At 46.4% G+C, this 12441-nt stretch overlaps 1 protein-coding gene and 1 long non-coding RNA gene across 5 annotated transcripts in view; one reads left to right on the forward strand and one right to left on the reverse strand.

The window, feature by feature from the left end:
• Positions 1–5319, reverse strand: part of LOC118971672 (uncharacterized) — an 87305-nt gene extending 81986 nt beyond the window's left edge. Inside the window, exons 1-2 of one of the 4 annotated variants that reach the window (XR_012125624.1) lie at positions 5020–5313; positions 2658–2748 (exon numbers count right to left, since the gene is read on the reverse strand). This is a non-coding gene — a long non-coding RNA (uncharacterized lncRNA). Of the gene's footprint in view, positions 1–2657; positions 2749–5019 lie in introns of all 4 variants that reach the window. The other 3 variants (XR_012125625.1, XR_012125626.1, XR_012125623.1) reach the window with 3 other exon arrangements.
• IFT81 (intraflagellar transport 81) overlaps positions 1–11929 on the forward strand; it is a 252692-nt gene extending 240763 nt beyond the window's left edge. Inside the window, exon 23 of the mRNA XM_073222926.1 lies at positions 10367–11929. Coding sequence (XP_073079027.1) covers positions 10367–10375 — 9 coding nt within the window. The 3' untranslated portion in view covers positions 10376–11929. The remainder of the gene's footprint in view (positions 1–10366) is intronic.
• The last annotated feature ends 512 nt before the right edge of the window (positions 11930–12441 follow it).

The raw sequence follows: 12441 nt of genomic DNA on the forward strand, positions 1-12441 counted from the left end.
TAACTTTCTCTGTTATGGAACCACCTACACCAAGGTTAAAACTTTTACCCCTGAACCTTTCAATTATTCCTTTTCATTTAAATATTAAAATATGCAGTTATCCAGGGGAACCAAAAGGGATGAGTAGGTTTGGGGAGGGAACTTTGGAAACAGGCATTTGCAAAGCTGGATCAGATATTGATCAGCCCAGAAATCATTGCTAAGTGGAGCCTGAGACGAAAGAGCAATGAGGAGTCAATATGGCACAAAGGAGAGTTTATATATACTGCTCTCCACCTTGGCATTTTCAGCTCCTCCAGTTCACAAGGATTTTGGGTACCTTTTGGGGGGCTCTAAGAGTTTGAGAGAGAAAGAAATATGTGACAAAGGAAGAATCATCCCAGGGAAACCAATAACTTGCTGTGATCATCACTTTGCAGAGTCAGAGTAGAAGTTTTGCAGACCTAGGACAGTGGTGATGGTGGCACAACAGTGTGAATGTACTTAATGCCACAGAGCTTACACTTCAAGATGATTAAAATAGTCAATTACGTTACTCATGTTTTACCACAATTGTAAAAATATTTTGCAGACCTAGACACCAGATCCCAAGGCTTGGAATGTTTCTGTCTAACCCTCAAGACACCTCTTTTACTGTTATCAAGGGATTTTAAGACACTTCATTGGTAATCAGAAGCTCTTATAGGAAGACTGGAAAGCAGCTGAAGACCCCTAAGGTGTTTTTACTCCCAAGTATGTATGTACGATGCCACAGTGGCTGGAACATTGACCAGGAGACTGAGTCTCTGTCCTCATCTGCAAAATGCTGTATAAATACTGCCAAGTTCTTGTTGTATAGGGGTTCCCCTTTTTGTCAGTATCCTGCAGGCCACCCACCATTTGTTGATCCACATGCCTGAGTGTAATCAGAGGATAGTTGAGGAAGGTATTGTCTCCTTGGGTTATTCATGGTGGGAGAGCCCAGTTGTTGTGTGTAAGACCCAAGGATGGGGAGAAGTCAGCCCAGCAATTGGAAGTGTACAATTGAACTTTGGAAGGTCAAATTGGAAGCTGCCTGAGCTACACAACTTTTATGATATGCCTTCGTTAAGTGGCAGGCCTTATTTTTGGATTTCTCAGAAGTTAATCTCATAAAGAGCCTCAAGGAGCTCTCTCACACCTGGTCCTCCGCCCTGGGCCCCTGTCTTCCTTTCCTACTTCTCCTAGCCAGTAAAACTCCCTTCCTGTCCTGTCCTGCCTATGTGCATGTATCTAGCATGAGGGAGGAGGATGGGTTATTAGGGGGCATGGGTTATTAGGACTACTTTAAGGTTGAGGGACAGTCAACCAAACCCAAACCTGAGTCCACTGATAGCTCAGACTTTATAAAGCACTAATCAGCCCTTCCAAGTGATGTGTCCCCCAGCCCTTCCTTTCATCTTACCCTGACATCTTTGGATCTCCTGGTGTTGTTTAGGCACCTTCCTCCATTCGGATTTTGAGGATCATTGGCTTTACCTTGGTCAGTTGCCACTTCCAACCTGCTGCCTGACATGACACAGGGTCCACATTGTGTCCCTGCCCCCCTGAGCCCTTAGGACAGGCACCTAACAGTATCAGCTTAATTCTGACATCCACCTTTACAGACAACACCATTAGGAGTCTGTTGCACTTTTAAAATACTTAAACCAAGTCACTGCATTCTCTTTGTGGCATAAAGAAAAGAGAGTGGCATCTTCTCATGGTGTTTGAGAGTCACAAAACGTGGTGGCAAGAAATGAGGGCGGCTCTGCAAAGGCCCCCGTGTGTGAACAGGCCTAGAAATGGGACCACGTGCAGAGCTAGGCATTCGCGCAGAGCCACGGGTATTGTTTGTTCTGGCCCGAAGCCTCGCAGCTATTCAGTATAAGCCAGCTCGATTCCTTCTCCGTGAGTTTGGGGCATCTATTAGCTTTGCTCCTAAAGTTTGATTTCAGCCTTTCTCAGAAGAACGGAACAGGGAAGGAGAGGAGAAGGAATGAAAGACAAAGAAACTAGAAAAAAGATTTGCATTGATTCTCAAAAAAATAATGAAAGCTGTTCCTGAGTGTATATATGCACGGTAACATGCAAACACCAAACACCTTGATCTGGCAGTTGTCTGGCATCCCGGATTACCTTCCAAACACACACACACACGCCAAACACACCAGGCAATTCAAAGCTCTGGTCTGGAAAATCTTTCCCCTGGGGCGTCAGTAGCTTGCCCTGTGATGACAGGCTTAATGGGTTTATATCTCTGCATTCCACTAAGACCACCTACCCAGGGGCCGCACCCTACTGACTAGTTACACTGGGCCGACACTGAGCGAAAGAGCACCAGCACAGTGCCAGCCTCAGAGGCAGGAGAGCTGTGCTCTGCTTCAGGCCACTCATGCTGAATTGCTGTGTGACAGTGTCCATGTTGTTAGCTCTCTCTGTAATTCGGTTTTGTAATTCCCAATTACAAAATGGGACTAATGGTTCTCATCTCCTAGAACTGTCACGAGACAGAGTAAATTACTGTGCTTATGCTTCTAGGAAGCAAAGACCTGGGGAAATCTTTCTCTGCCCCCTCTTTTTGTTATGATAGGGTTTCCTAGGCTCTCTTAGGCAAGCCCTTAAGAATTGTAATCAGAGAAGTCTGGAAAAAAGCAAACCTGCTCACAAAAGAAGAGAGTTTGAAGTCTCTCGAGTCTTTCCTTCCAGACATAAGTCCAAGAGATTGTCCCACCGTTTCTGGCCAGCAACCTGGAATAGGGCAGAGAGGTAATTTATGTATGTTTCTTCCAGCTTCCCTTTCTGGTCTGATCACTCTTTAAGTGACACTGGTTGAGGTGGGGCCACAGGCTATGGGAAAAAACAAAGTCCTGGCTGCTCAAGTCTGCCTATCAAATAATACGTCAGTCAGCCTGCCTTGTCAGCGGGTAAAAAAAAAAAAAGCAACCTTTTTATTGATTTGTGTTTGATTGTTTGCTTAAAGGAAACCATGATATATGATAGCAAATCAGCCCAGCTGATTTAGTGCCCTCCAATGGTCTGCTCATCCATGGTAAAATGCATCAGGAAGGAAACACCTAGGTTTCCCAGTCCTCGGCCTGTGCAGTTCTACAGTACAGAGTGCCCAAGAACTAACTGTAGGCTTCTTGTCCTTACAATAGATTCTCAGGGTCTCAGTTGCCATATTAGTGTCTTATTGTCACTGTAAAAAATTACCACAAACTTGAAACAACAGAAATGCATTTTCTTACATTGCTGGAGGTCAAAAATCTTACGAGGCTAAAATCAAAGGCTCTGTTCCTCCAGGAACCTCCAGGAGAGCATCCGACTCCCTGCCTTGCCCAGCTTCTGGAGGCACCCGCATTCTCGGCTCGCAGGCCCTTCATCACTCCAGCCTTCATTTGTGTCGTCACATTCCTAACTCTGACCTCCTGCAGTCCTTGAACTAGGACCCTTGTAGTCAAATTGGACCCCAGCCCTCTCCTTTCTTGGGCTTCTAAGGACTTCTCAGGAATCAGAGTTCCAGTCATTGTCTGGGCTGGGAGCCAGTGGGGAAGCACATGGATTAATGTCTTTGGAACCTCCCTGAGGACGGGAGGCAGCCCCACATTAAACGCCTTCACTGGTGTTGATGACCATTGAAAGAACTAAGAGTCCAGGAATAAAAAAAAAAGAGGGACCTAATACATCTGGTTATAAGAAACTCGGTTAATAAGGGTGAAAGCCCACAACTGGGGGACATAAAAGCAGCCTAGTTGACAACATTCTCCACCCCAAATTTCAGAATCACTTCACCAAAGAACCACCATGCTTTCTCTCCTTTAATGCCTTTATTTTTAGTTTGGGTTATTTTTTATTGTTTGAAGGTTGCCTTGCAACCCATTTGCCTGGAGGGTTTAAACAATATAGGGTTTCTTTGCTGAGCAGCAACAGTAGCCAAGAGAGATGGAATATAAACTTTTAAGTCTATTTTCTCAGAGTTGATACATCAGCAATGGCTTTAAACAGAATGGCTCATGCCCCCTGGCTTGCCTTTCCCTGGGGGAGGGGGAAGGGTGGCTGGTGGAGAACATTATGTGTTCTCTTATCTTTCATGCTAGTAGAAGGGGATAAGCACCAGAATAGGAAAACAAAATATCTGGCTATTAATATACCCTAAGTCCTCTAGCACATGGATTGGATTTGTTTATTTGTGAAAGAGAAGGATGCTTCTCTCTGACCGTGGGCTCCCCTGCCAGCTGGAGGGGAACTGTCAGGCATAGCGCCTTCCATAAGGTGAAGGGGGTAGGGGACCAGGGCCTGACTTCCTATATAAAAGAGAAAATCCTCAGACTTTTCTCAAGAAAAGTTGCTTTTCTGGCTGAACCTGCCTCAAGCCCTAGCAGCGTCATTCAGAGAAACAAGAAATTAAAGGGAGAAAATGCAGGAGGATTTACTACGAAGAGCTGGAGAGTGCCCCCACCTCCCCACCAGACCTACGCACCCATCACCCTCCCTGGGCCCAATCCTGGGAACCAGAGGACTGGAGAACTTGCCAGCAGTTCCTGAGGACAGCCACATAGTTGGCAGGCAGAAACAGGAGCGTTTCCCTCCCCAGAGGACAAGCCCTGCAAAGAGGAAGGCAGCCCTGCCAGCTCAGACTCAGGGCTGCTGTCCTTTTGATTTGTTCCCTTGGACCCCTTGGTGGCTTGGTGGAGTAGATAGAGTTTTCCAGAGGGGCAGATGGTTAGTTAATGATAAGCCTTCTAGATGGGAAAAAGTTGGAAGGAGAATGATTTCTTTGGGGCCAGGAGCATGCACACTCCAGGGAGCCCGCTCCTGCAGTGTCTTGAACAAAGTTCAGAATGCCCTTCGACTGCCTGAAGAGGTCTCTGCTTGCCACCCACCAGGGTCAAAACTTCTCAAGCCCCCAAGAACATTCTGATTAGCCAGGCTTCCCAGGTTTACACTGAGAGGGGAGAGCAGCATCGGCACGGCCCGCCCTCTCCAGGAGCAAACAGGGACAAAGGTCGGTGTACTTACGGCGGCCCGCCTTCCTGCCAGGCCGGATGCCCCAGTGTTGTCCCAGCGTTGTCCCAGGTTGTCCCAGCGTTGCTACATGATGCGGAATCTGTCATCTCTGTGCCTGCTGGGTCACCCATTACCCCAGATCCAATTCCTGGGCAGGGAAGGAAGCTTAGCCGACCTGAGCAGAGGCAAAGGCTTTGGCATTCATTTTAAAAAAGAAATGCTGTCGTGTCTTTACCTGTTCAGCTGGGAGCCAAACATGTTTGTTATGCATGTGATGACACCACTGTGGAAGTATGTGTGAGAGGAAAGAATTTTTAAGTTAGCTCCCCTGCCTGTCTGGAAAAGAGGGGCTCTCTGTGCAAACCATGGCTCTTCAGACATGCTTAGAATTTGAATAAACTTTCTTTGTGGTGATTTCTTATGCTCCTTTTCACTGCCACCCCAGCATGATTGAGTTTGTCTCTGTTCCAGCAGGTCTAAATATCCGTTGTGATTCTCCATGAGAATTTAATCAAGTTGGAGACCACTGCGGTTGCCAGGTCTGGCACCCATTTGGCGTGAGATCAAGCAGGAGAAGTGAGCTTGGTGCATTCTGAAATCGCTGAGGCTATAGCCCACATCCCTTCTTGTTTGGGTTTAGAATTAGGAGCCATGTTGTTTATCTGTTTTCCTCCTTTGTACGGAATGGTCTTCAGCCAATGAAACGATGATGATAGAGTAGCTACCATTCATCACAGTACTGTCCTAAGCCCTCGACTTGAATTACTTAATTTCCACCTCAAACCATGATGTACACATGACATGATCCCTATTACAGGTGAGGGCTAGAGAAGTTGAGTAATACACTCAAGGTGATCTGCTAGGTTCACCTGTGGTCTGACCTGCTAGTACCCTGTTCTAAACGTGAGGAAAGACAGACCGTGAAGACTCGTGTTTCTACAGCTGTGCAGATTTCTTAGTAGCGATGGCTCTCCGATTTACATTCCTAGGGGCCATCGGAGGAAGCTGTTTGGCCTCTGAGGTGATGGATGAGGCTGGGTCTCGCTTATGTCTGCAGAGCACGGGTAGAAGGGTAGGTCAGGACAACAACTCCTCTGGCCCCATCAGGGACTCTGCAGGCCAACTTCTGGGCCTGTGTTTATATCATTACTTCTGAGGCCTCAGCATGGAAGCTCTAAGCCTTCTCTTCCTTTAGCCATCCTCCACGTGGAAAGAAGCCAAATGGGAGAATTTCCCTAACATTTCCCCTAGGTGCAGCTGGTACCAACTTAAAACCCAAGACATGTAACAGTGCAGCCCAACTGAAGCCTGGCTAAGCCCTATTTCTTTAGACACAGTGAGAAGCCATTCTGTGCTCTAGTATCGAGAACCATCTCAGGGACCAGGGGACTCTGATTCCTTGGTTTGACCCCAAGGGATCAGATTGCTGAGGAAGCCTGTCAGTAGTAATTCTGTAGCCTGGACTGTCAACAGCTGCTCTCTGGAGGAAAGGGAAGAGGATGCCCAGGATTTGGATATTTAATTTTGGGGTCTCTGTGCAAAGTAGTGTCTTTGGCAAGGGAGGATGGTAGAGGAGTTCCTGCAGCATTGAAAGAAGGTCCCCTTTGTTGCTCCAAGAGAGGAATGTCCATCAATGCCTCGCCCACCCCAAGTAGGATTCCTCCAGCTGCCTTTGCCATGTGTTATCCTGCATCTTGGCCCCTGGAAACCTACTATGGACAGGCAGTGTTGGTAGTGAACCCGAGGCTCTCCTGGCCACCCCCATAGGTCCCAGGACCTCCATCTCTGTCACATTGCCTGCACACAGCCACTTTGCCCCACTGTACCTGTCTGAATTACCCTCGCTGGCAAAAGGCACAACACTCCCCTCTCAGTGTCCTGATAGCCTCTGGTTAATAAGCAGCTCACATAAAGACACCAAGAACTGTGGCAAGAGGGGGAGAAAGGCTGAGCTTTCTGAATACAGGCCAGGGAGCCTGGACTTGGCCCAGAAACACGCTGGCTGTTCCTATTCTCTGCCCTTTGGAAGGCTCCCTCCCGGGTTTTAGAGGGAAAGAAGCCGGAATGCTTCCTGCAAAGCGGAGATGGTGTGGCAACGAAGTGTTTGTTAATCAGCAAAGTCTGAGGGCCCTTCCTGGAGGACATTAGTCCTCTCCAGAAGAGACCAAATGTATGCCCTTTATTCTTTCAAACCAATTTCTAGAAGAGCCTCAGGCCCCTGTATGATCAAAGCACTGTCTCCCCACTTCCCTCTCTCTCCTCTCTCTAGGAGCTGCCCAGATAGGCCCCTTCCAACCTACCCCACCCCCTCATCTCCTGTCCTGCTTTATCCTTTAGGGTTTGGATGTTCTTGAGATGCCCCTGTGGAAGGAACCAGTGGGGAGTGTTCGCCAGACCCCCCCACCCCTTTGTCTCTTTGGTCTGGATCCAACCCCACACGGCGAACTGTCACCCTCTCCTCTCCCTGGGTCGGCCCATTGTCAAGGTCCTGGTCACCTTTAAAGCCTTCTGCAGGGATCCCCATTGCCAACAGAACCTTTTCTGAAGCCCAGCATGGTGACATTTTAGACTTGGAAATCCCTAGACAAATATGTCTCACTTAATCCTCACCAAGCTGGCCCCCAGCGGCAGGCAACTCTCACTTGTCCGAAGTTATCAAGTACCACTAGTCCCTACAGCCAACGTTCCCTTTGTTCTAGGCATTGTTCCCAGCTGGAAATACAGGATAAACAAGGTAAGGTCCCTGTCCTTGAGGAGCAACCAGACTATCAGAAGGGACAACATAAAACTGGCTCCTCTAGTCCAAAATGCCTCCACCCAAATTCCTGTCTTTTGGCTTAATTGCATACTCCATGCCTCAGGTTATTCATATGTAAATGAAGTTATTAATAGCATCTACCTCGTAGAGACCTGGTGAGACTTAAATAAAACCACTTATTTGGAAGGTACACAGGGCTGAATAAATGCTGGCTGTTACTGTTTTCTTCCTGGATAACATTTGTCGGAGGTAGTAAAATCTGAGCTGGGGTGCTAACAGGTGTATGCACCTAGGCAAGACCACTGTTCTCTCTGCACATCCGCTTCATGGGTGATAATTACTTAATTACAGTAAATTGGTTGATAGATGTGAAAGTACCTAACACAAGCACGTCAGCCTCTTGGAACTTTTAAAGATCTGAAGACCCTAGGACTCCAGGAAGCCAGAAGGGACTCGGAAAGATGCCAACGCATCTTTCAGGAACCGTCCCCCGTCTCCCTAGTTAATCCTTAAAGCTTGACCCCCCCCCCTGTTTGGCTCTCGTTCTCCCAGAGCGGCGTGCTCCGTGATCAACTGTTCCCGCCCTCTGTGCTCTGCGCTTCTGTACTAAGTACCTGGGGGCCCTTGTCCTGTCCACACTCAGGCGTCACTCAGCCTGAGATACCCATTCAGCTCCTCTAATCTCTCCCCACAACTCAAACTCCCCCTCTCCTCACTCCCCACTTCATCCCTTGTTCCTCTAGCTCCTTAATCAAATTAAGGGAAAGAAGAGGATTTAGATAGGGTTACTAAATATATTTCTGTTCAGGGGAGGGAGAAAAGAGAAAAGTTTGGAGGAGGAGGCCGAGTGTGAAATTCCTTAATGGAATGTGCTCTGAGAGCCTCCTTTCTCTAGAATAAGCCCGGAATCACCTATCTGGATAGAGTTCTCCCTCTGGCAGAGTGCTTTCACAAACATTATCTCGTCACGATACAGGCCCGCGGGGCAGAGTGCCCACTGCCTGGAAAGGTCTGCTGAGGCCATCATGCCTCACAGCTGGCCTGACCCTGGTCTATATAATTCACAGGACACTCTGGCCCCACAAGGGTGACTCGGCTTTCTGCGGAGCATGACACCAATTGAGGGGCCGCTCACAGCTGGAGGTCACAGTTTTCCCTTCTCTGTTCTTCCTCCCCCAGATTCCTAATCTTTTGAAAATGTATATTTTTTAAAAACAAAGTGCTTACAGTAGAAACCTTTGAAAATACATTAGTATACAAAGAAGAAAACAAAAATCACTCATAGTCCGCAACTTAATTACTGGTAAGATTCTGAGGCAGCGCCTCTGGGTGTCTTTGGAATGCACGCAGGTCTTTGTATATGCGTGTGCTTTGGCGAAGGTGGGATCCTGGGCACATTCACTGTGCTCTGCTTTTATGTTTAATATGTTGTTTTGTGCTCCGTTTCATCAAGAATTCTTCTGAAATATTTTTAAATAGCACAAATTAAGATTTTTTTTTCCTTTCTAAAAAGATGATACACATCCATTTTGAAATAATCATTGCTCACCTTGATTGAGTCTTAAAATAAGCCAGGACCCAGCTAAACAGTTTACATACATTAGCACATTTAATTTTCACACCAGCCCTTCAAGGTAGATTCAGGTAAACTCATTTTACAGATAAAGGATGGAGTTGGTGAAGGAACCTATCCTTCTAGCAAAGACTTAAAATGCCCACAGGGGCATTAAAATGTCAAAGACCTAAGATGCACTGTTTGATCAAATAGCCTATATCACAGCCATATTTAATGACTGCATAATGTTCTCTAATACATGTTTATCATGATTAACCATTCTCTTTTGTTATGCATTTAAACAGTTTCCTTTTTTTAAATTATTTTTGCTTTTATAATGAAGCAGTAGTGATCTTTGCATAAAAATCACCTTTGTTCAGACCTCTGGTTATTTCTTTAGAATCATTTCCTAGAAGTCAAATTGCTGGGTCATCACTTTTCAAGTCTTGTTACTTATTACCAAGTGACATTCCAGAAAGCCACTATATTCTCCCACCAGCATGTGTAGGAGGAGATCCTCCCTAAGAACAATTCTGTTTGGTCGTGGAAATTGTATCTCTTAGATTTAATTTACATTACCTTGATTACTATCAAGGGAGAACTTTTCTTTCCTGTGTTTATTAGTCAGCTGTAGATCCTTGAGTCATTGTGGCAGAGAACAACTCATTGTTCCTGCAGGCACTTCCTCTCACTTGCTCTATTGATTATGAATCTCAATTTGGACCCAGGTTTGGGGGTGCATCAGCGAGAAACAATTGTTTCATAGCCAACATATCCAGTAGAACTTTGGTCTTCATGAAGATTTGTGTCCCCATTTTGTCCCCTCCCACCCCCAGCCACTGTGTAGCTCCCTCATAATTGCCCCACCTCAGAGAAAAGGTCAGAGTTCAGATTTTGGACAAACTGAAGCTCAGCCTGCAATTTCAGACCCATCTGGAGATGTATAGTACGGTTTTGTTCAGGAAGTAACTGAGCTGGAGCCGGAGGGGCCCAGGCATTTCACTTTCCCTTCCCAAGAAACTTCATTCAGTTCTTTTTGTTCTCAGGGTTGGTGAGAAAGTGATGGGAGCCAGAAGAAGAAGCCTACTTTCTCCTGGGCCCTCTGACTGAGGCTGTACAAGCCCCCTTACTGAGCTTTTTGACAGGAGCCGTCTTGGAAGAACACCGTGATCCTTTGACTTAGCAAGGAATACACCATTATTTCCAAAGGGCTGTGGAATCACCTTCTGTCAGGAGAATCAGAAGGACACAAGGTGCACTGAGAAGAGGCGGGTGCTAGCTGGTTAGTCACATGCACCCCAGAGTCCAGAAGGAACTGCACCAGGATTCCTCTATTCAGACTTACCAGGAAGAGTGAGCTCACTCTGGGTGGGGCTTCCGCACTGCAGTCACTCTGCCCCGCCTGCGGCTCCAGGACCAGCTAACCCTTCCTCCACGCTTCACCTTGTCCTCTAGCTGTCCTTCGAGAACTTAGGTATCTCCCTTCTGTGGACTGTCTCCTCTGACAAGCTCTAAGTTTTAGCCTCCATCTCCCCCTCCTCACCTCCACGTAGGATCCTTGGCTCAGGTTATTAGATGCTGAATTCCATCAGTTCCCCATGGAGTAGAGGGAACCTCAAAGCCCTGCATGTGGGGCGGCGGAGAAAGCAGAAATCTGGGCCAAGGATTAGACAGTAAGACTATAAGACCGTTCCTCCCCGCCTTGACATGTGTTTCTATGTGTTTCTGCATCAAAACCATGTCTTTGGTCTTGTTCCCCTTTTAAGTCACGTTCCAAAAGGCCCCTTTGTATTACCCTAGCATATCTGAGCCCCAGAAGCTGGGCAGGGTTGCTCTACACCATGAAAATGTTGGCTGTCACTTCTGTGAAGTGACAGAAATTAGAAAACACATCAGAAAGCTAGAGAGGACATGCTGCTTAGGCTGGTGAAGCTTTGGCAGCAACATGGACAAACATCTGAGCATGTTCTTTGGGTAAAGCAGCAGTTAGGGTTAGGGGAGCAAAGGTGGAGAAGTCCTGTTTCTGACACAGGGTCAAAACAAGATAAATGAGTGGCCCCCCCACAGTGTTGCATGAATTTCAGAGGAAGGAGCACAGACAGACCTGAGGCAGCCAGAAAGGCGTCACAAAGGCAGCTCTCTTCAAGCTGGACCTTGAAGGCAAGATGTAAGACTTGAAAAGTGGCCTCATGGAGAGGATATTTCAGCAGGGGGTAAAGAACCAGCTAAAACACAGAGGTGGAGATGCAGTTGGTACATCTGGGGATTTCTAGACTATTCTAGCTACTCCAGAATGCACATGCAGCGTTCTGGATCCATCATGATCCTACCATAGAAACAGAACTAGTAGGAGATGTATAGTCAAAAGATTTATTGCAAGGAATTCGCTTATGTGATTGTGGGGGCTGGCTGGGAAAGTGAAATCCCTAGGGTGGACCATCAGGAAGGGCAGATTAAAGGCCCCGCAGACAGGAACTGAAGCTGCTGTCCACAGGCAGCATTGCTTCTTCAAGGACACCTCAGTGCTGCTCTAAAGATTTTTCAACTGACTGGATCAGATTATCCAGAATAAATTTTTTTAAAAACTGATTTTTTTTTCAGCCTTATTGAGGTATATTTGACAAAATTGTAAGACAGTTAAAGAGCACATCATGATTTATGCATGTATCTAGTTACTTAACACAACCATCACTTCACATAGCTGTATCTATATATATCTATGTCTATACATATGAACATTTAAGTTCTACCCTCTTAGCAAATTCAATTATACAGTATAGTGTTATCAACTATAGTTACCATGTTATATGTTACTAGACCTTACTCGTCTTACAGCTGAAAGTGTACCCTTTTAGCAACTTCTCCCTATTTCTCCTACCCCCAGCCTCTGATAACCACTGTTCAACTTTCTGTTTCTGTAAGATTGCCATTTTTTAATTTCCAGCAGGGGCACCAATAACAACTTGACTGAGAATTTACAGGTTAAAGAGAAGAATTGTTGAAGTTTTCTCTTTCCTCTCTCTTCCTTTCTATCCAACATTGAAACTAAGGTTCCAGAAGGCAACCTTAATTGAAGGTATTTGTGTTTCTGTCCATAGTTGCCTCCTTTCCCCAGAAGTCT

Source organism: Manis javanica, chromosome 15 (genome assembly GCF_040802235.1).
Source record: "Manis javanica isolate MJ-LG chromosome 15, MJ_LKY, whole genome shotgun sequence".
NCBI classification, from domain to species: Eukaryota; Metazoa; Chordata; class Mammalia; order Pholidota; family Manidae; genus Manis; species Manis javanica.